Source organism: Phoca vitulina, unplaced genomic scaffold, assembly GCF_004348235.1.
Source record: "Phoca vitulina isolate PV1807 unplaced genomic scaffold, GSC_HSeal_1.0 scaffold94, whole genome shotgun sequence".
In the NCBI taxonomy this organism is placed as follows: domain Eukaryota; kingdom Metazoa; phylum Chordata; class Mammalia; order Carnivora; family Phocidae; genus Phoca; species Phoca vitulina.
Genome location: NW_022589797.1, coordinates 557,850 through 577,536, shown reverse-complemented (window position 1 = coordinate 577,536; position 19,687 = coordinate 557,850). Strand labels below are relative to the sequence as shown.

The 19,687-nt window shown below is 55.3% G+C and overlaps 1 protein-coding gene across 1 annotated transcript in view; it reads right to left on the bottom strand.

Annotated features, from left to right (window-relative positions):
* The window catches only part of PAX5 (paired box 5), a 181,813-nt gene that overhangs the window by 5,144 nt on the left and 156,982 nt on the right, over nt 1-19,687 (bottom strand). The window contains exon 9 of the mRNA XM_032396898.1: nt 1,630-1,716. Within this exon, the coding sequence (XP_032252789.1) occupies nt 1,630-1,716 (87 nt within the window). The remainder of the gene's footprint in view (nt 1-1,629; nt 1,717-19,687) is intronic.

Sequence of the window (19,687 nt, the reverse complement as noted above, 5' to 3'; positions counted from 1 at the left end):
ACAGAGTCCACATCTTTCCATACCAGGCACACAGCCCACGCCTAACACCCAGGGATGTGAACTGCCTTCACTCCAGCTGAACAGCAAAGGCCCCAGATGCCGCCTAGCCCCACCCTCCCTTTGCCACCCGCTCGGGCTCCAGACCCAGCGCTCTGCCCCTACCCCTCTGAAAGACTCTGGTTCAAGGAGACTGTGATTAGCCTTTGCCTCCTAGGGCTGACAGCTGGGCCATCTCAGAGACCAGGGCCTCTCAGAGGGGCTGTTTCAGGAAAAGCATTAGGTAAGTGGAGATGTGGTCCAATACTTAGAATTTATTTTTGCCACAACCAAAAAAGTCCACAGATCAGCCCATCCAGGAGGCCACAGGTAGTATGATCCTAGTCTCCTATAAAATGAAATCTGCAGGCATAGGGACCTGGAGTACTAACTGGCATCCTTCTTTATTGTACCCGCAAGTTTTGCATGACACGCCAGAATGCTCGGGGCAGCTGGGGGCAGCTTGAGGCCCAAGTGCACGGAAGGGTGGTAGCCAGGAAGGGATGGTGTCTTGTCAGACACGTCTGCTTAGTCACCTAATCACAGACCCATGACCTGGCAACTTGAGTTTGAAGGGACCAAGTTCTTGCTTTTCTGGTGAAGTCTGTTTCCCAGTCCTAAAATAAATTCCGGATCCAGGAATTAATAGGCTCTTACTTAAGCTGGCCTTGTTAAGCTGGGCAGACAAACCTGGGTGGGCTCTGAGCCTTGTCCCAACCTGTGTAGGAATTCCTCAGCTGACTGCTGGGGCCATCCGTGTGCAGGCTCATTGACTAGCTCTGCCCCCGGGTGGTGAGTGACATCTGTGAGCCCTGGGCCCCTGCCTCATGCTCCAGAACCTTCAGCTCCCATTATCACTCACCAGCTGCTTTTATGTCAGTTCATTTCAACAAAACAAAAGGTTCTCCTTGGCCTTTTAAGGGCCGAGTTATCCCTGCTTGGTCTTTGGAGTGGCCCAAATATCTTTGATGATGTACACAGATCAGGCTGGCCCCAACAATGGATAATATGCCAGCCTGAGGCCTGGGTAGAGGTTGGGTGCCCGCTGAGCTGGGACTGGAAGGATGCAGAAGGCCTTCAGGCACACGGCAATCAACTTGCCAATGGAGCTCTGCTGATGTCCATGGCAGGCATCACTAATCAATCACTAAGCTGCAGAGTCCGTATCAAGACAGGTAGATGCTACCAATCAATCCAAGTTGGCTCTTGCCAACTTGCTGCCTCCTTGTTGCCTCTTAGAGATTTCTCACCGGAAGATTCAATGATTGTTAAGAAATATGTTACTCCCGGGAAGGCACTTTTCCTACGCTCCCCCTATTCCTTCAATGCCCCCTTTTCTCTGTTTCCCTTCTCTGCCATTTTCCCTTATCCACCAAAACATCTGGGTGAGGGACGAGGGCTCGAGCGGAGCTGGAGTGGTGTTTCCTGTCCGAGGCTCCCATCACAACTCCCGGATGGCAGGTACCTGAGGCAAGCTACCCACCCCCACTCAGGGACTATACCTCAGGCTGCCAAGGGACCCTGGCCCAAAGAGGGGTCCTAATGGGGCGGCTGATGGCCCAGGGGCCCGACAGGGCCTCCACCAGTACTCACCGAGCAGCCCCGGGTTGGGGAACCTCCAGGAGTCGTTGTACGAGGGATACTGAGGGTGGCTGTAGGGGCTCCCAGAAAACTCACTCCCTGCATGTGGGGGGCGGGAGAGAAACAGGAACCAAATGTCAGGTCAGGTTTGGAAAATGCCAGTGGCGTTTGCCTCATGAACTGCAGGTGCTTCTCATAACCAATAAAGGCAAGCCTGGCCCACGTCCTTAATCAAGTGGATGGCTAACACCGGCCTTGTATTTCCTCCTGTAACATTTTTTAGCAGAGGGAGTGAATCCCAGCCTCCAACATGCATACCATGAAACTACCATGTGCCAGGTGTTCCCGGGGGTTATTGGACCATTTTACAGGTGAGAAAACTGATGCCCAGGGTCTCTCACAAAATGACCTTGATCCAAGTTCAAAGTGGCAGCCGGCCTGGCTCTCCGCCCTGACTGAGGCACTCCAGTACCCCAATGTGGTTTCAATTCCACTGCCCATGTGTTTCCTGAGTGGCTCTGGACTGAGAAGCCAAAGGTGACCTCAGCTCTAGTCTGGCCTTCTGTGTTGTGACTCCAGAGGGGGCTGCTCCTGGGGCCCTGGGAGCATGGGTCTAACGGGGAGGGTGAGACAGATGCTCACGTCCATGCCGGGAGAAGGCAGATGGCACTTCGCTGAGATGAAGGGAGGCCAGAGGGCTGGGGCGCACAGCAGAGCACAGAAGGTCGGGGCCTTCCAGGCATTGGGAGGGGGGCCGCTGTTCGCTGCTGGGGATGCTCAGGCAGAAACCACGAGCTGGGCCGGGGTAGGGGCGGCGTTGGGGAAAGGGGGCACAGTAGGACTTGAGGACGGCTCACTCTGGCCCAGCTGCTCATGGGGCCCTGCTTCTTGCGTCTGGCACTTCCCTGTGCTCTTTCTTCAGCCCCAGGAGGGCCTGTTTACCACCAGCCAGTCACAGGAAAGGAGTTCAGAATTCCTGCCCTCAAACCTTGCCGCCTTGGCTCTGCAGCAGGAAGGACCCTGCCTGTCTCCTCCCTGTGGCTGGGATTCCCAGAGCACCTGGTTTGGGCCGGAGCCCGGCTGTGTTGGTAGCTGGCTGGTGAGTGGCTCTGTAGGCCCCTGGTTACAGAGCAGGTGGGCCCCTCCCTGGCAGCCCCAGGAGACCACCCACAGCCCCGACGTGCATCCATGGGTTCTTCTCAAGGGTGCCAAAGGGTAGGAGCCTCCAGAAGGACCAACCAGAAGGCAGGACCTGGAGCACTGCTCTTGCCCCAGCATCCGGGCCCAGATGTAGGGTCCCTGGGGCTCCACCAGGTAGGGCAGGAACAATAAAGGAGGCCTGAGGGGCCGGCTGCTCCCACCCCCTGGGCCCAGCTGGCCTCCTCCCCATTTCTACAGCCAACCATAGGCAGAGCGTGCACACACACACACACACACACACACACACACACGTGCTCCTCCTCAGGCCTCTCTGGGGGCCACTCCCAGCCTGACAGGCTGAGCCTTCCAATTCTCTGTTTTTTATGCCTCAGTGGTCAGGGTGTCAGGTTCTGGTGGAGGGAGGGAGAGTGTGGTGACAGTGCTGGGCCGAAGGCGCCCAGCCTCCGCATATCCATCAGTGCCTCCTCCTCCTAGGGGGCAGGGAGGGGGATCAGAGAGACGGCGCAGCCTGGGGCAGGGGGACAGCCGCCCTCCCCTCAGGGCTCCGGGCTGCCCCATCAGAGGTACTTCCTGACAGCGCTGTGCCTGGACCCAGGGCCCCAAGGCTGTGCTGGCAAAGGCCGTCTCTGCTCCTCCGTCTAGCAACATCATGCTTGTCTGCCAGGCTCAGCTCCAAGGCCACCTCTTCCGGGAAGCCTCCTTGATCTCCAGCCCCCGGAAGTGCAGGTCTTGGGTCCATTCAGCTGGAGTTAACCGTGTCTGTGTTATCCACCCTACACCTTCCACCGCCACCCGGTCCCCAAGCTGGATCTCTGATACCTCTTTCTCTGGGAAGCCCCCGCTTCAGGTGCCCTCCGTTTCCTGCAGCACCCCACAGCACCTACATGGGAGTCCCCTGTGACGTGGGAGTGTCTGCCCTGCGGGTCTGGGTCCGATTCCTCTCTGCGCCTGTGCGCCCCCCGCCCCCAGCCCCGCGCTCCCCGTGTAATGCCCCGTCCGCAACAGACGGTCGGTGTTCGTGGATGGCCGGTAGCTCGCCTGCCTCTCCCTGATACACGATGCTCCTGCACATACATGTGCCTGGCTCTCTTCCTCACCTCCTTCTAGGCTTTGCTCCAATTTCATCTCCAGACCACCGAATTTAAAATGGAAACCCCTTCCACCCCATCCTTTCCTGCTTTATTTTTTTCCATAGAACTGATCACGACCCAACATCTCTTGTTTTTTGTGCTTATCTTGTTAATTCTGCGTCCTCCAGTACGACGGAAGCTCCACGGGGGCAGGGAGTCCTGTCAGACTCACGTCTCCATCCCAGGGTCTAGGACAGGGCCTGGCAGCTAGCAGGCACTGAGAAGTTCTGTTGAATGAATGACCAGGTACACCTCAGTGACCCAGGGACACAGACGATGGCTGCCACTACTTCTGCTCTTAGTACTGAGAGCCAGGGGGGTATTGAGCACCTGCTGCCTGCCAGGATTCAACCCAGTTTATATGATCCACTGGTGGGTCCCACTCACAACACCACCCTGCTCCTTGGTGGAAGATGAGAATCCCCAGGAACACCCCCCCCCCCCGCCTGGTGTGCTGAGTAGGGGCTTTGTGGGCACCCTCAGCCAGCCTGTTCCATGAGATGCCCTGGGAGAGCGAGCATTCAGGGTAAGGGGAGCTTCAGCACCTTGGGGCGTGAGGCTGACCCGTGGGGGCGGTCCGGCCGCCTGCTGGACACTCTGGGATGCTGATTATCTGAAGTGCCACAGAGAAAGCTAGTGTAGGGAGTCCTTGGCACATGAGATGTGGGGAGGCCAGTCCTCAAATACCGAGGCGGCTGCCTGTCTAGAGACCTGGCCTAGCCTGACCCCAGAGGTGGCCAGGAAGCAGCAGACTGCCTAGGTTCGAGCCCACAGGCCACCACTGAGCCCAGCGGTCCTCAGTCAGTTTGGCACAGAGGCTGGGAGCAAGGTCTCTGGAACCAGACTGCCTGGATTTAATTCCCGAGTCTGCCTCTTCCTAACTCTGTGACCTTGGGCGGATCATTCAGCCTCTCCGTGCCTCAGTGTCCTCCTCAGTAAAGTAGGAGCAATTAACAGATCGCACTGCATGTGATCACTGTAAAGACTGAACGGGTGATACACCGAGTGCCTGGCACACAGTGAATGCTCAGCAAATGTCAGTCATGACAATGACCTGATCCTGCTCACCAAAGCCTCCCTGGCATCCAGAATCTCCTTTAACTCTCCTGACGATCCTATGATGCTCACAAGATGGGTGTAACTGTCTGCATTTTCTATGTGAGGAAATGGAGGCTCAGGAAGGTGGGGGGACTCCGAGGCTGGCCTCCCGCCTGCCAGCCCGGGACCTTCTGCCTATGTGACACTGCATTCCCATCTTGGGCCTCTGTCTCTTTTTTTTTAAAAGGCCCTTCTTGTCAGCAGAGCTTGAATTTCACTTCTCAGGGGCCATGATGCTTCTAGCAAGGAAGGAGGCCCTGTCCTTGGGGGCTCAGCGGGTCCCACCTGCTGTTGGCTTCTCCGGGCCTGGAAGCTCCAATCTCCTGCTTCATCTCCCCTGCTTAAATTCACCACACTCATGACACCTGAGGAACATTCACCTTCTTTCCTTCAAACCTTACAACAGCCACTTAGAAGAGTGAATCCTGTCCAACAAAGAGAAGGTGGGGGGAAAGCACTGGGGGCACTTTCTGGGGTGCCAGGGAGCATGTGAGCCAGGAAGGACAGGATCTCCCAGGCACAAGCAAAGGTCTGGGGTGGGACTGGTCAGAGTGCGACCCCCTGCATGGCCGGGGCACTGTGAGGCCCAGCAGAGAGGCAAGCCCCAGAGCAGAACTGGGTGGGGCAAGAACATTATGCTTTTCTCCCGTGAGAGCTGGGACCCAGGGGAGACTAGGGAGTGCCGGGATCTGGAGGAGAGGCTGGAGAAGGTGAGCCTGCGGCCAGGGAAACCAGCCAGGTGACCGCTGCCACAGTCCAAGCGAGCGGGCCGGGGGGCCTGGGAGACAATGCAGTACTGCTGGCTGGCCCGACACAAAGATCACACAGTAAACAGCTTCCCAGATGGGAGCCACACTGGAGGTGAGCGGCGCTGTAATCTATAAACTTATGGCACCACTATGGTGCACGCCAGAAACTAATGGAACATTGTGTCTCAGCTGCACTCACAAAGATGAATTAAAAAAAATAAGCCAACGCCTTCTCTTATGTCTGCCCAGCACAAAGGACAACAGGGGCCCCTTGTTTCTTTCCACTAACCGACACATGCTTTTGGCATCTCTCGAAAATACCAACCCCTTAAACTGGGCAACCTGTTCTTGATGCATTAATAGAAAAGTTTCTGTGAGGCAGATTGGGGTGCCAGCCCAGCCCAGGCGGCTGTAACTCAGTGGACAGTGAGACCGTCATCTGGTCTCACTGTCCACAGACAGCACATGGGCCCTCCTCAGAGACAGCTCCTGGGCTGTCTGGAGTTGGTCACACATAAGCCCCTAGGAACTCTCACCAACAAAACATGTCATCCATCCCCAGCCTCCTGGGAAGGAGCAGTCCCAAGGGGAAACCAGGACTGCAGTGAGAACAGACTCGGAGTCAGCACCGCAGGGTGGGCCCCCCCTCCCCATATGATGCTGTGGGAGCAGAAAGCAGGGAGGGGTCAGGGAAGGCTGCAGGCATTCCTGTGGAAGGCTCTGCACTCAGCCCTCTGCCTACTGGCTGTGTGGCCTTGGGTAAGTGATTGAACCTCTCTGGGCAGAGTCTCTTCATCTTGAATATGGGCCTACATCATAGGATTGGTGAGAGGGGAGGCGAGGTAATGTTACTCCGAGAAGAGCACTCCCCTCTCCCCATACCCAGGACGCCGAGGAAGCAGGAGAGAAGGGGAGGAAGAAGCGCCTCTTCTAAAACCCAAGAAGGCCCTGAAAGGAATTGTACAGCTTTCACTGAGTTCTTGCATATGCAAAAGAAAGCCCCTACTGGGTTTAGGGGTGGAGTTTAGAGACCCAAGTGCTGTGCATAAGAAAGGCCCTGTATCCTGGGAGGTTCTGTTACCGGAGGAGAAAAGGGCAGGAAGAGAAAAGGGCAGACGCAGGAGCTGTGCGCAAGCCACCGTGTGGGGAGGGGAGGGGGTGAGGAACATTTAAGTGGTTGTCTGGATTCCCATTTTAAGTTGTCCCTCCTCGGGTCTGTATCACCCTCTCTGCCAGCCACCATCCCAGATACATTCGGTAAAGCCGACTCGGTTGGTGTTTTCTTCCTACCTGGGAATCAGAGGTGGCCGAGGGCGGTGTCTGAGTGGCCGCAGGCCTGAGATGAAAGCATGTGGCTCAAGAGCAACAGAGATCACAGAGCCTGAGCATTGGGTGACGTCAGGGAGCCTGAGCCCGAGGGTGTGAAAGGGAGCCTCCACTGGAAACGTGGCAGAAATCTTGGGGAGGACATAGGGCTTTTCCATGAGGCAGGGAATAAGGGTTTGAGTCCAGCTTACTTGATCTCACGCTGCCAGAAGATACCAGCTGGCTCTGGTGGGCTCTCTGCACCGGGGAAAGCAGTGGTGGGACCCGGGGGGCAACTGCATGAGCAAAAGCCAGGGGGTGGGACCAGGCAGCTGGTACATGACGGGCCTCTGGGGCACAGGAGGCAGACTACCCCATCCTCGGCCCAAGAACAGAGGGCTGGCCCCCTTGCAGGCTCCTGTCCAGGGCCACACCCACAGGTGAGCACCACCCTTCACTCCTGCCCTGAGCTGTCTACCTGGGAGAGACAGAATGACCTTTGAAGTCAGACTCCAAGACCCGTGGTCCAGGCCACGCTCTGCCACTCATAGGCTGGGTGGCCTTGGGCACATGAATTTACCTCTTGAGCCTCAGTTTTCTTATCTGTAAAATGGAAGGAAGAAAAAAATCTCTACTTCTGAAGCTTGTGAAGATTACATGACTTAACAGTTACAGATCTTTGCAAACCCTGGTGTGGGGAGGACTTGGTGCCTTCTCATCACTGATGGTAGAGAAAACTCCCGTCGTTCCTGCTCCCAGCCCAGACCCTCTGACCACAGCCCTGACTGCTGAGAGAGGCCCCTGACACACAAATCAAAAGTCCTTCCAAAGCTGCTAAAACAGAATAAAGCTGAAGAATGTATGTTCTTTCCTCGAAGACTGAGAAAGAAAGCAGAGGCTTAAGAAATTTAGGATAAATGGTGGGTTTCCCCAGAACAGTGCTGTCTTCCAAATATACAAGAACGAGTGATGAAGATCAGTGAGGTCACTAGAAAGGACTGGTTAAAATGAAAAGTTTTTTTTTTTAAGGCAGCTTTCCTGGAGATTCCAGGGCCAAGAAAATTGTCAGAAATCAGAGATGTTTTGTTTCTCCTTTGCTAAAAGCTCAGAGATGGCAAGAAAGTCGAAGTTTCCTAAAATTCTCCGAAGTGACAGGTAAACCGGCTCAGTGTAGCTCTTAATTAACCCAAAACGACACCTGCCAGATGATGGGGATTTGCAGAGCTCGCCGGGGGCCGACCCCATCTGCAGATGGTGGGCTCCCACCTCTGCTCGAGACCTTGGCCGGCTGTAATTAACATACGGAAAGTCTTTCAAAGTGACTTTCTATTTCCCAGCCAAGTTCTATTTCTGAAGGATTGAAGCTGGGCTTTGAGAGCAAAGCTTTGCAGAGGAGGAGGAAGGAAAGATGTGAAAAGGGCCGTGAGATTTCTCCAGCCCCTCCCCGTGGTCCTGGACAACCGTGTGACGTGCCACGGCTCGGAGTCAGCGGGCACTCTGCGTGGCCGTCCATAGCTAGAGGGAGGACACCGCTTTCAAATGTATACATATTAGATACTATTGCATATATATTATATTACTATTTTAGGTGTTAGATGTACAACATACATGTATATACATGCATGCCGGCTGTAATTAACATACGGAAAGTCTCACAGACATACGCATATATATACAAGTGTAGATGTGCGTGGGGGTTGCGTGCACACGTACCGGATTCTGGGGCTCTGTCAAAGCCTGAGTGACTTCAGAGACAGACATACGCATATATACACAAGTGTAGATGTGCGTGGGGGTTGCGTGCACACGTACCGGATTCTGGGGCTCTGTCAAAGCCTGAGTGACTTCAGAGATTCGAACAAGGGGCCTCAAATGGCTTCTGGCACTAACACTCTCCCCTTTCCTACCCTCACTGCACCCACCCCCAGACGGGCTCCCTGGAAGGCCGCCGCTTCTCAACCTCCCTCTCTCCAGAGCAAGACCTCCGTGGGCTCCCAACAGGGAGAGGAAAACCCGAACAGACTCAGTAAAGGTCAGTCCTGTCAGCCCGGACAGCCTGGCACACAGCATCGATCCATTCCTGGGAAAAACCTCTTCTCCCACCAGCTCAAACCAGCCACGAAGGCCTTCAGAAAAACAGAGAAGAGAAAAACCGAGAGAGAGGGCAAGAGTGAGGGAACGAATGCAGAATGTGTCTCTCATTTCTGCTTCTCGAGAGAGCCGTGGGCTTCGCAGTGGGACGGTGGTGCCGGGTGGGCCCCCGTGAGACCGCCGACCCGCCTTGAGGCAGTTGTGTGACCACGGTGGGCCTCAGCTTGCTCCCTTGTAGATAGGAGCCTGTTGTCCCTTTAGCCCAATTCCTGCCGTCTGCAACCACGGGAACCTGAGCGCGAGGACCCTTTGGGGAACCCGAGGGAAACAACCCTACTGTCGCATCTTCAGCACCTCCACCGTGGGCCGCGGGGCCCATGCCAGACCCCACCAGCTGGCGTCCATCAGAGGCAAGAACTGGGGCCTTCGAGTCACATGGGGCCAATCAAAACATATTGATGGTCAGCGCAGCGTTTTCAAGGGGCAAGGGTGTCATCAGCCGCAAGCGAGCTGCAACTATTGTCTTGTCCCCTGAGGCTGACTTCCCATCTTTCTGTACCAGACTGGCCCCTGTAGATAGGTCTCCGTTGGAGACCCCTGGCTATGCTATGGCACCTTTTGAGCAGTTCTGGTTCCATTTTAATCTGCTCTCCTGCTGTGGTATTATTCCAAAGTTCTGGTCCAATGCCCTCATCTACGCACACAATGGACAAGACAACGTGCAAAGTGCAAATGGCTCTCGCAGCCTCACTAGGGTGCAAAACACGTGCCTTGTGTGTATGGGTGTGGGGCAAGGCAGTTCCGGTCTCTGGTGTGCCTCCCCGGGGGTGCCCACACGCAGCACAGTTGTGAGAAACAAGCCTGCAAGGCAGTGACCAGAAGCCCCCTTGTGCCATTCAAGGACCCACAGGGTCTGGTCCCAGCGAGCTTCTGAGCCACACCTCCCACGGCCTCCCTGCCCCAAAGGCCAACAGTCATTCCCCGTATGCCCCATGGGGCCCCTCTCCATCCACTCATGCTGTGTCCTTCATCTGAAATGCCACCTTCCTCTTCCTCCTCATGTCCAATCTCCCAACTTGTCAAGACCCAGCTCAAATACTGCTTTCTGGACTGCTCGTCCCAGCTGAGAGCATTCCCCCACCTTCCCCTGAGCACTCAGCCCCATGGCCCAGACCCCTGCTCAGACTCGGGGGTAGTTGTGACCCCTATCTCCATTCCTCTGTTGCTGAGTCTGGCTCCTCCTTGAGGGAACCAAGACAGGCTACCACGTGTGGTGGACAGCTCGTGACAACCTCGGCTGCCCCCAGCACTGGGGCCCAGCCACAGCACATGCTCACTCAGTGAGCATGGCTTGGCCAGCACCTTTCGGTGTCAGACCGAAACAGCTCACGAGATCATGCTGGAAAAGCATTCCTAAAACTCTGGCTCTCGATCTTTGGTAGAAGCATGAGACAGAGAGACAGAGAAAGGCAGCAAAGCACACTGAAAAGGGAAGGGCCACGTTTGTTGCAAGGGCTAGGGTGCGGGCCCCACAGGGGGGAAAGGAGCGCTGCACGGGCTCTCCTGAGGGGCCGGGCCCCCTCCAGGCCTTACCGGGCCTCTCTGACACACAACCACAGCACCAAGCCTGGCTCACTGCAAAAGAGTTTAAGTTTCGTCATTGTGGTTTTGCTTTTGTGTTCTTAAAAGGCGAGAGCAAAACCCGCTGATAGTTACAGCTCAGAAGAGAGCATGACCAAACTGCATTCTTTGGGGCCACAGCTGGGATGGGTAAGTGGGAAGGGTTGTTTTTTCCTTACCACCCACGTGGCCATCAGAAAATGCTCAGTCTGGAAACCTGAAGGTTTTGCTTGAGAGACCTTGCCAGAAGCCCCCATTCCATGATCTAGACTGTTAGGCTCCTGATTCCACACAGTTCAGTTGGAATAACATTGAACTGTACTCCCAAGAGAATCGAGCTCCCACACCTGTGATGGATTTTGGTAAATCTACTCAATTCAGCATTCACAGGGGCCCTACTCCATTCAGAGCTCTGTGCTAGGCACCCCGAGTGGGTCTCAGGCTCTGGATCTCCAGGAACTCCCTGCATCTATGTGGTTCTTAGACCCAGAACTAGAGATTCGGGTGCGAGAAAAGGGTGAGGCAGGTTTGGAAGCAGAGAGGAAGTTAGAATTTATTCTAGCTGGGGTATCTGGGAGGGCTTCTTATAAGAAATGGCTAAGCTGTGGGCCTCAGTGAACGTTCAAGCTTCATCATTTAGCAGGTTCCCGGAGCCTGTCCCTGTGCCCCTCCAGCCAGCCCTGGCTGCCTTCAGAAGAGTCCAGGCGTGCTGCCCCTGTTGCCAGGGAGGGGAGCCTGGGGACGAGGTCCGTCTCTGGCCCCTCCCAAACAGGAGGCCAGTTTAGCAGGACGTAGTGTGTCCTGGCCTGAGACGGGCCACAGACCCCAAACAACACAATGGCTAACCTAGCACACTGCCCAATAAACCCAGAAACTCTTTAACAGCTCGGAACCATGTCATGATTTTTGCAAGTAATTGTAAAGCGGCGACCTGATGCTCTGCACGGGCAGCGGCGAGGGATGGTAACTGAGGGGTGGGGGAGCCCAGGGGCCTGTGGCCAGTCAGTCCCTGATTAAGCCCCTCAGTAACGTAGCCAAGTGGCCTCAGAAAAGTCACTTTACCTCTCCGAACCTGAGGTCCTCGTGTACAACGTGGTATCACAACAGTTGCAGGACTCAATGATACTGATGCATTTCGAAGTCCTTTGTGAATCAAAAAGTGTTCTACAAATGTGAGGGGCTATTCAGTGCTTGACTCAGTCCTTGACACATAGCACATGCTCTGTGCGATTGCTGAAAAAATGGATGCACTTGGGCTTGTTTTTAATGAAAACTGTATTTCTAGGTAGCTTCCTGTTATTTCAACAAGTGCCCCAAATGCTTGATTGTAGAGAAAGCTTTAACTTACGAGTTAGGCCCCTAATCTCATTCTGTCTCTACCACAGTGTGACCTTGAACATGTCTCTTTCAGGTTCACATAGCCTCAGTTTCCTCAGATGGATGATGGGGGGGCGGGAAGTAGGCAAGACTGAGTTCCAATCTTTCTGTCACTAAATACTTTTTCATCCCAGACTCCTGTCCAAAGGACCCTTTGCTTGTTTAAATGATGAGTCTAATGCCGTGCCTCTTTAAAGTATTCTATGAGGCCTTTTTTGGGGGCAAATCAACCATTTCCACCAGGCTGACTATAAAGCCCTTCTTATTGGCTCCCAGACTCAAATGGGGCTCCAGCCTCCTCCAGCTCGGGGGCCCTCTAGCCTCTGGACACATTCCCAGAGCCTTCAGGGACTCTGCCTCTCAGCCCAACATCAGCCCAAAGCTGACTTACTTTTCTGTGGCCTAGACCTTGGCCTGTCCCTCAGAGCAGCCAGGGGTCCTCTTTGGAAGAAATCCCCTCCCCCTGACTGGGCGCAGCTCAGTGCGGAGGCCTGAGCATCCTGCCGCTGACTAATGAGAGGGAGGTGGCGGTGTCATACCTTGCTGGGAAGTCACAGTGCTAGTCCCCACCTGAGCCGCCTGCCATCAAATTTTAATGCTGCTGCTGACATATTTATGGAATGCCTCACCAAGTGTTTGCGAGGACACCAGACAAGATTTACCTTCACAATTACTACCACGATGCGCAGGCTTTGCTGTGTGCTGAGAACTCCGTAGCACAGAGGCCCTGAGCACCAGTCGCCCCAAGGAATCCGCTCAATTCCACGCACCTTTCCTACCCCCAGCACGCGGGGCCTGGGGCGGCAGAGATGAATCAGACACGGTCCCTGCCCACCGAGAGCCCACAGTCTGCGGGAGGGGGCAGCGCACACATAAATTACATGGATCCTGGGTGGCTGGGGACCCGTGCGGGGATACAGGTAGAGAGGCAGGTGAGGCTGAAGAGGGGGAAGGGAGTTATTTCTCAGAGTCAGGGTTAAGAACGAAGCCAAACACTGGGGCTCTGAGGGGCCATTCAGCTGCTTCACCTCTCCCGGTTGCTTCTCTGCTGGGAAGGGCTCCCCGGGCTCACTCTTATCTCTCCCCTATACTGGCCTCCAGACTCCGCAGCCTACCCCCCCAATACCTGCGCCCCCCCACCTCCTCACCCTTCCTCACTGTGCCAACACACACCTTTCTCCTTAAGTCGTATTGCTTTCCCAGGGCAGAGCTGCCCTCAGGGCAGGAATAATGGGCAGTGACCCAGGCCAGGGGTTCTCAAACCTTGCTGCCTATTAGAATCATCTGGGGAGCTCTGAAAAACCCAGAACACCAGGACACACCCCATGCTGGTTCAGCTGGAATCTCTGGGCTGGGGCCAGATACCAGTATGTGTCCAAACTTATGAGGTGACTGCAGTGTGCAGTGAGTTCAAGAACCAGTGGGTAGCTACTCGAGTGTAGCCGCATCTGCATCACTGGGGAGCTTGTTAAAAATGCAGCTTCCTGGGCCCTGCTCTGGGCTTACTGAACCAGAATCTACCCTGGAAGATGATCCCCAGGTGGCTTGTCTGCTGTAAAGTTTGAGAAGCACTGCCAACACGCAAAGGAGTTTCCCAGTGTCCTCAGGGGCACACTAGTGTCTGCTCCCCAGGTCCTAAGGAGGCCAACCTCTAAGAACCCAAAGAAGGGCTGGCCGGTGTGGGTGAACTCCAGGCTGGTCATGACAGCCACCACCATGACTCGGTGAGCTCCATCAGGTGCTCGTTCCGTACAGGGAGCTGAATCAGGACCTCCCCTCAGGCCAGTGCTCACAACTCCAAGGACCCGGGGGTCGTCTCTTCTTTACCACAAACTCACTGCAGCAAGGCCTTTCCTCAGTGCAGGCCTCAGTTTCCCCAGGAGTGTAGTGAGTAGGCCAGCCCTGAATTGGCTTTGCTTTTTTTTTTCTTTTAAAGATTTTATTTATTTATTTGAGAGAGAGAGAATGAGAGAGAGAGAGCACATGAGAGGGGGAGGGTCAGAGGGAGAAGCAGACTCCCCGCCAAGCAGGGAGCCCGATGCAGGACTCGATCCGGGGACTCCAGGATCATGACCTGAGCCGAAGGCAGTCGCTTAACCAACTGAGCCACCCAGGCGCCCATGAATTGGCTTTGCTGATGGAGAGCTCTTCCTTCTTAAATTCGACTGACATGTTCATCTGTGTCCTCTGTGACCAGCCCACAGACCTGGCTGAGAGGCGGCTTTGCGGGGAACACCCTGGGGCTATGGGGGAGGAGGGGAGATGTCTTTGGGGGTCAAGGAAGGAAGAGTGGAGAAGCCTCCTAAGGGAGCAAATGCAGAGCTAGGTGGGGGAGCACCACAGGTGTGCTGGGGAGAGCTGGCCTGTGTCTACCTTGATGAAAGGCACCCAGCAGATAATCTATCCACTTATTCACCAGATAGTGACTGAGGGCCTACTAAATACCTGGCACTGTTCTAGACACTGAGGATACAGCCATGAACAAAAGAGACAAAAGACCTTGCCCTCATAGAGCTTGTATTCTAGTGGTACAAAGAGACAACAAACAAAACAAATAATTAAAAATACAGTATATAGCATACGTTAAGGAAAAAACATAAAGTGGTGAGATTTTAGAGTGAGTAGGGATGGCTTCACCAAAAAGGTGACTTTTGAATAATAAGCTGAAGGAAGTGAGAATTAACTGTGTGACTATCTGTGGGAAGAGCTCTCCAAGCAGAAGGACCAGCAAATGCAAAGGCCCTGAGGCACGAGTGTGGGCGGTGTGTTCGAAGAGCAGTGAGGAGGTCTGTATGGATGCAGAGGAGAGTGAAGGGGAGCAGGCAGAAGATGAGGTCAAGGAGGGAAGTGGGGAGGGGGAGATGATATAAGGACTTTGGCTCCTACTCTAAGTGAGCAAAATGGGGACACGTCCTGACTCAGGTTTTAATGACTTGCGCTGGCCGCTACGCCGAGAATGGACCATGTTGAGAACGGCAGTGGGGAGGGCAGTAAGGAGGCTACTGCAAACGTACTGGAAGACTGACCTATCTACAGAGTGGTCCCCCTGGCCATCTGGAGTCTAACATCACGAGGTGGAGAGGGGCCAGGCTGTGTGGCCGTACAAGCAGACGGCCAGCTGGCCAAAGGCAAGGACGCCTCCGGAAGGAGGCTAGATGTGGGCTGTTGGGTGCAAAGTACCTGGCTCTACGGATGTCGAGCCAGCCCCTTCCTCTCACTGAGTCTGTAACAAAAGTGGTAACCAAGGGTCCCCACAGGGTTGTGATGAGGATTCCAGGCGAGTATGCACGTACCAACGGTGGGGAAACTGAGAAGGGGTGTGGTGCCCGGAGGCACTCCTGCCCTGTACTGCCACTGACCAGGAATGCCGCAGGGCGTTGCACCCCGATTCTCCACTAGGGGGAGCCTGGGCAATTCTTCCTAGAGCAGAAATGCAGTTTGCAGGCCTCCATCCGGTCTCACCCAGGAATTTCAGGCGTCTCCAGGATGGCGTTCTAGGGTGGGAATGAATGTGCCCCTGAGCTGTCCTCATTGTGTCTGGGATCCTGTGGTTGGTAGGACTTGTTCTCTTCAAGAGCCCAACAGCAGCTATTGAGAGATTGGTACATAGAACCCTAAAGTCCCATTGGGCTCATGCCCTGGGCCCCAAATAAACAAACCAAAGACTAGGCAGAAAGGAAAAGCCACAGCTGGCTGAAGGCGTGTGGTCTGAGGTCTACAAGCTGGATGACTTTTAGCTCACCCAGGCAGCACACCTGCACATTTGTTTCCTCTCTTGGTCCACATGTTATTAAATGTGGCTTCTAAACCTTTCCTGAGCATCTGCTCTGTGCCCGGCTCTGTGCCGAGCAGTGGGTGGGGCCGTGATGCAGCAGGGACTCAGGCTCATGAGCCCTCTTCTGCCCCCCAGACAGCCAGGAGCCAGCTGGGGTTTGGGATTTCTCAGGGTCTCTCTGACCTCTGCGTTTATCTGAAGGCTCAAAAGGCCCAGTGAGATTCCCTTAAAACAGACAAAGGGGCAGGGCTGCCATGGAGGAATGAGTGGGTTGTTCACTGCATAAGAGCTACCAGCTGATCAGCTGAGTGGGGACTGAAATCCATCCTGCTCTGCACTCACCAAACCCTGCCTCTTGGCTTGGGGCTGCATCTGGCTCATGGGGAGCAAGCTCCTGAGAAACAGCATGGGGGAACTCAAGCCTTGTGGCTCCCCTTCTTTCTCCTCAGCAGCTTCTTCATTCTGCTGTCACGGATCAGGAGGGAAACATAAGGATGGATGCGGTAGATGCCCAAAGACAGTCCTACCTGGGCCCACCTGGGTTCTCTTCCTTCAACCCACATTTATTTAGTCCTGAGGATGTGCCAAGCGCGGTAAGAGTGCCAGTTGCCTGCAAGGTGGCGTCATTATGCATCTCTCAGAAGCAGATCTGGCTCTCAGGGCTCTGCATCTTCTCCTGTTCAAAGGACTCTGGAGCAAGCAAGACGGGACTCTATCCTGGCCCTCCCACTTGGGCAAGTTACTCTGTGTGAGCCAAGGCCTCGGCCTCCTCCTCTGTGAAACAGGGTAAGATCAACGCCAACCTGGTGGGGTTATTGTGAAGGGCACGCAGGTTGGGGAATGACCAGCATACAGAGGATCTCACTAGATGGCACCTGCTGTTATAAAGCAGGGCCTTCTCCCTCTCTTATCCTCCCGGCAGCCCTGGGAGGACAATCATAAAGACGCCCCCACTATAAAGATGCAGAGACTGAGGTCCAGAGAGGGGAAGGTGACTTCCCCCAAAGGCTGGTAAACCTGGAGGCAGGACTGAGGCCCAAGGGTTCGGAATCCCTCTCTAGGGCATCCAGCCCACAGCACACACCTTCTAGCCTCCCCCAGTTCTCCATTATGGCTGAAGGAATTCCATGCATCATTTGGACAGAGATGTTCCAGGTATGGGGAGGGTGAGTCCTGTGTTAAGTCGGATCGGGAAGACAAAGAAGGGAGAGCAAGGCAGGATTTGAATTTTCCCCTCGTGGATGTGCATGTGGGAGAAGGTGCCCCAGAGTCCCCACTCTCAGAACCCACCTGCAGTGAGGGTCCCTGTGTCCCAACCAGGCCCTGAGTTGGGGGGGTGGCCACAGCTCCACCCTGACTCTCCCCCATTGCCCCAGTTCAGCCAAGGCTGGTGGACCTGAGCACTGGCCAGCCTCCCCCACCAGCCCACCTGCCTACTTGCCTCCTTCGGCCAGCCGGCATGGTGGCAGGCCCTGCATGCTCCCTGGGGAGTCCGCCGCCAGGCCTGATGGCGCTGACGGAGGGAGGGAGGCCGCCAAGCTGTCAGTCTGGAGGTGCCCCTCGGAGCCCCTCCTGGCTGGAGCGAGGAGGGTGGGCCGGCGCTGGAGCCGGGCTGTCAGGGCCTTCACAGAGACGAGGCCGGAGAGGCGCTGCCTGACAGCTCGCCCACCGAATTAGGACCATTTGCATGCTAATTTCCAGCACTAACGGGCTGGCAGGCTGGCTGGGGTGTGGAGTGTGTGCAGAGAGAGGCGCCGCGGCCTCCCTGCCCGCGATGGAACAATGCTTGACTGATCTAGCTGCGTTAACGAGCAAATTATGGTAATTTTGTTATTACAAATGCATAGAAATTTCCAAAGCGGGCAGCCATTCAGGGCAGCTCCCTGCTCCTCCCCACTCCTAAATACTGAGCCCCCTGTTTGTACACATGGGCCTGGCACCCACTTCAGGGACGAAGATTTCCAGGGGCCAGGCTTCCCTCGGAGCCCTCCTCGGGAGGCTGGCCACAGGCCAGAGCATCCCTTCCTGTCAGCAGGCAAGCCCTCAGCTCCTGCCTCCCCCAAACCTCACCTTCTTGTCCCCCGGAGTCTCTGCTTAGTCCCTGGGCCTAGCAATCCCGCAAACCTGCCACAATCAAGTTGGTTTCTTTCCATTCTAGGTAGGTAACATGGGTGATTCTCCCTGTAGATGCTCCAAGGACTTGAGAAATGCAATTATTTCTGTGCCCACTCTGTGAACTGGGCTCAGCACCCAGGAAGAGCCGAGGGATTGTCTGATGAAGGAAGGAAGCAAGGGAAGAAGGGAGGGAGGGAGGCAAGGAAGACCAGAACTCATCCCACAAGTGAGGACAATTAAGAGACCGCACCCCTGGCCCGCTCACTGGTGGGGTAATTAATCTAAGACCTCATCAGAGGCGTCTGTTTGCCAACTGGCACCCGGCAACCCCTCCCGGCATTTATAATTGTCCACTGTCAAAAATCACAATTTGTCCCAGTTTTTCTGGTGATCTTCTTCTTGATTAAAACTATGTTTTTGGAAGCACGCTCTGGAACACATCCAGACAGAAACTGTTTCCAGCAAAGAGCTCCCTGCTCCCAGCCGTGCAGGGAGGCAGCTCCAGGTGCAGAGCTGCGCACAGAGCACGGGCTTGACGGTGGGACCCTGTCGAAAACCAGTCCACTCGCGGAGGGGGGCGCACAGCCACAGCTTCACTCCCGGGCCTCTACGTGCGACCCACCAGCCGCCCTCCTACTTTAGAACAGGGATTTCAGGTTTGGGCTGATGTTATTGAAAGGTCAAGAAGCTGTCTCAAATCCATTTTGGAAGCCAGTGGGGAATAAATCATCAATTACGGAGGAGAACGGCACTGAGGAAGGTCCGCTCCGCGCGGCCGAGGGAACCCGAGCCGGCCGGGACTCGCAGAAGAGCAAGGGAAGCAGACACCGAAATGCGAGCAGAGACTTTATAACCTCAGCTGGGGTCGTGGCCAGATTTTTCTATTTGTCTGATTTTCTAATTGGGTCACAACTTCCAGAGGGAAACTGAACCCAGGAAAAGAAAACAATCATTTCTTTTTGTCTAGCTGCCTGGCTCTGGGGGGAAAGCAGAGAGCGGGAAGAGCCGGGGACCTTGGCATGGCCTACAGGTCCCTGGCAGAAGCTCTCATGGGCCCGGGGACGGGGATTGTCTCTCTCCCAGCTGGCTGGGGCCCAGAGCTGGGGGAGAGATGTGGGCTCAGGAAGAACACGCCAAGGTGGGGGTAGGTGGGGTGGGAGTCCTGCTTCGGGTTGTTCTAGAAGCCAGGGCACCCAGGGCCCACCCCAGGAATACCAGGCCTGCCTGAGGTCAGGAGACACAATGCTTCAGTGAAGAACTGATAGTGGGGGAGGCGGGGGGCATTGGTTTTTCCCCAGTGGGAACAACAGGGCAGGCAGCTACCACCGCAAGAAGGCTGGTCTGGCTCTTCCTCTGATCAGCTGTGTGACCCCGAACAAGTGCTTTCCTTGACCTCATCTGCGCCCTCGCAGGCTGACTTCTCAGGCTCAGTCGGGCCCTGTCCGTCCGTTTACAGAAGCAGCTGCAGCTACAGAATGTGTGAGGCCGTCTCCAGCCCTCTGCGAGGAATGTGTGAGAACAGAACCCTCCCCATACCACAGGGACACACCCCAATCTAGACCAGGGCTCACCGCCTCCCATGCTTTTCCTACAGGCAGATTCTCCCAAAGCCAGGGGTGGGGCCCACAGCTGGGGCCCCCACTGAGTCA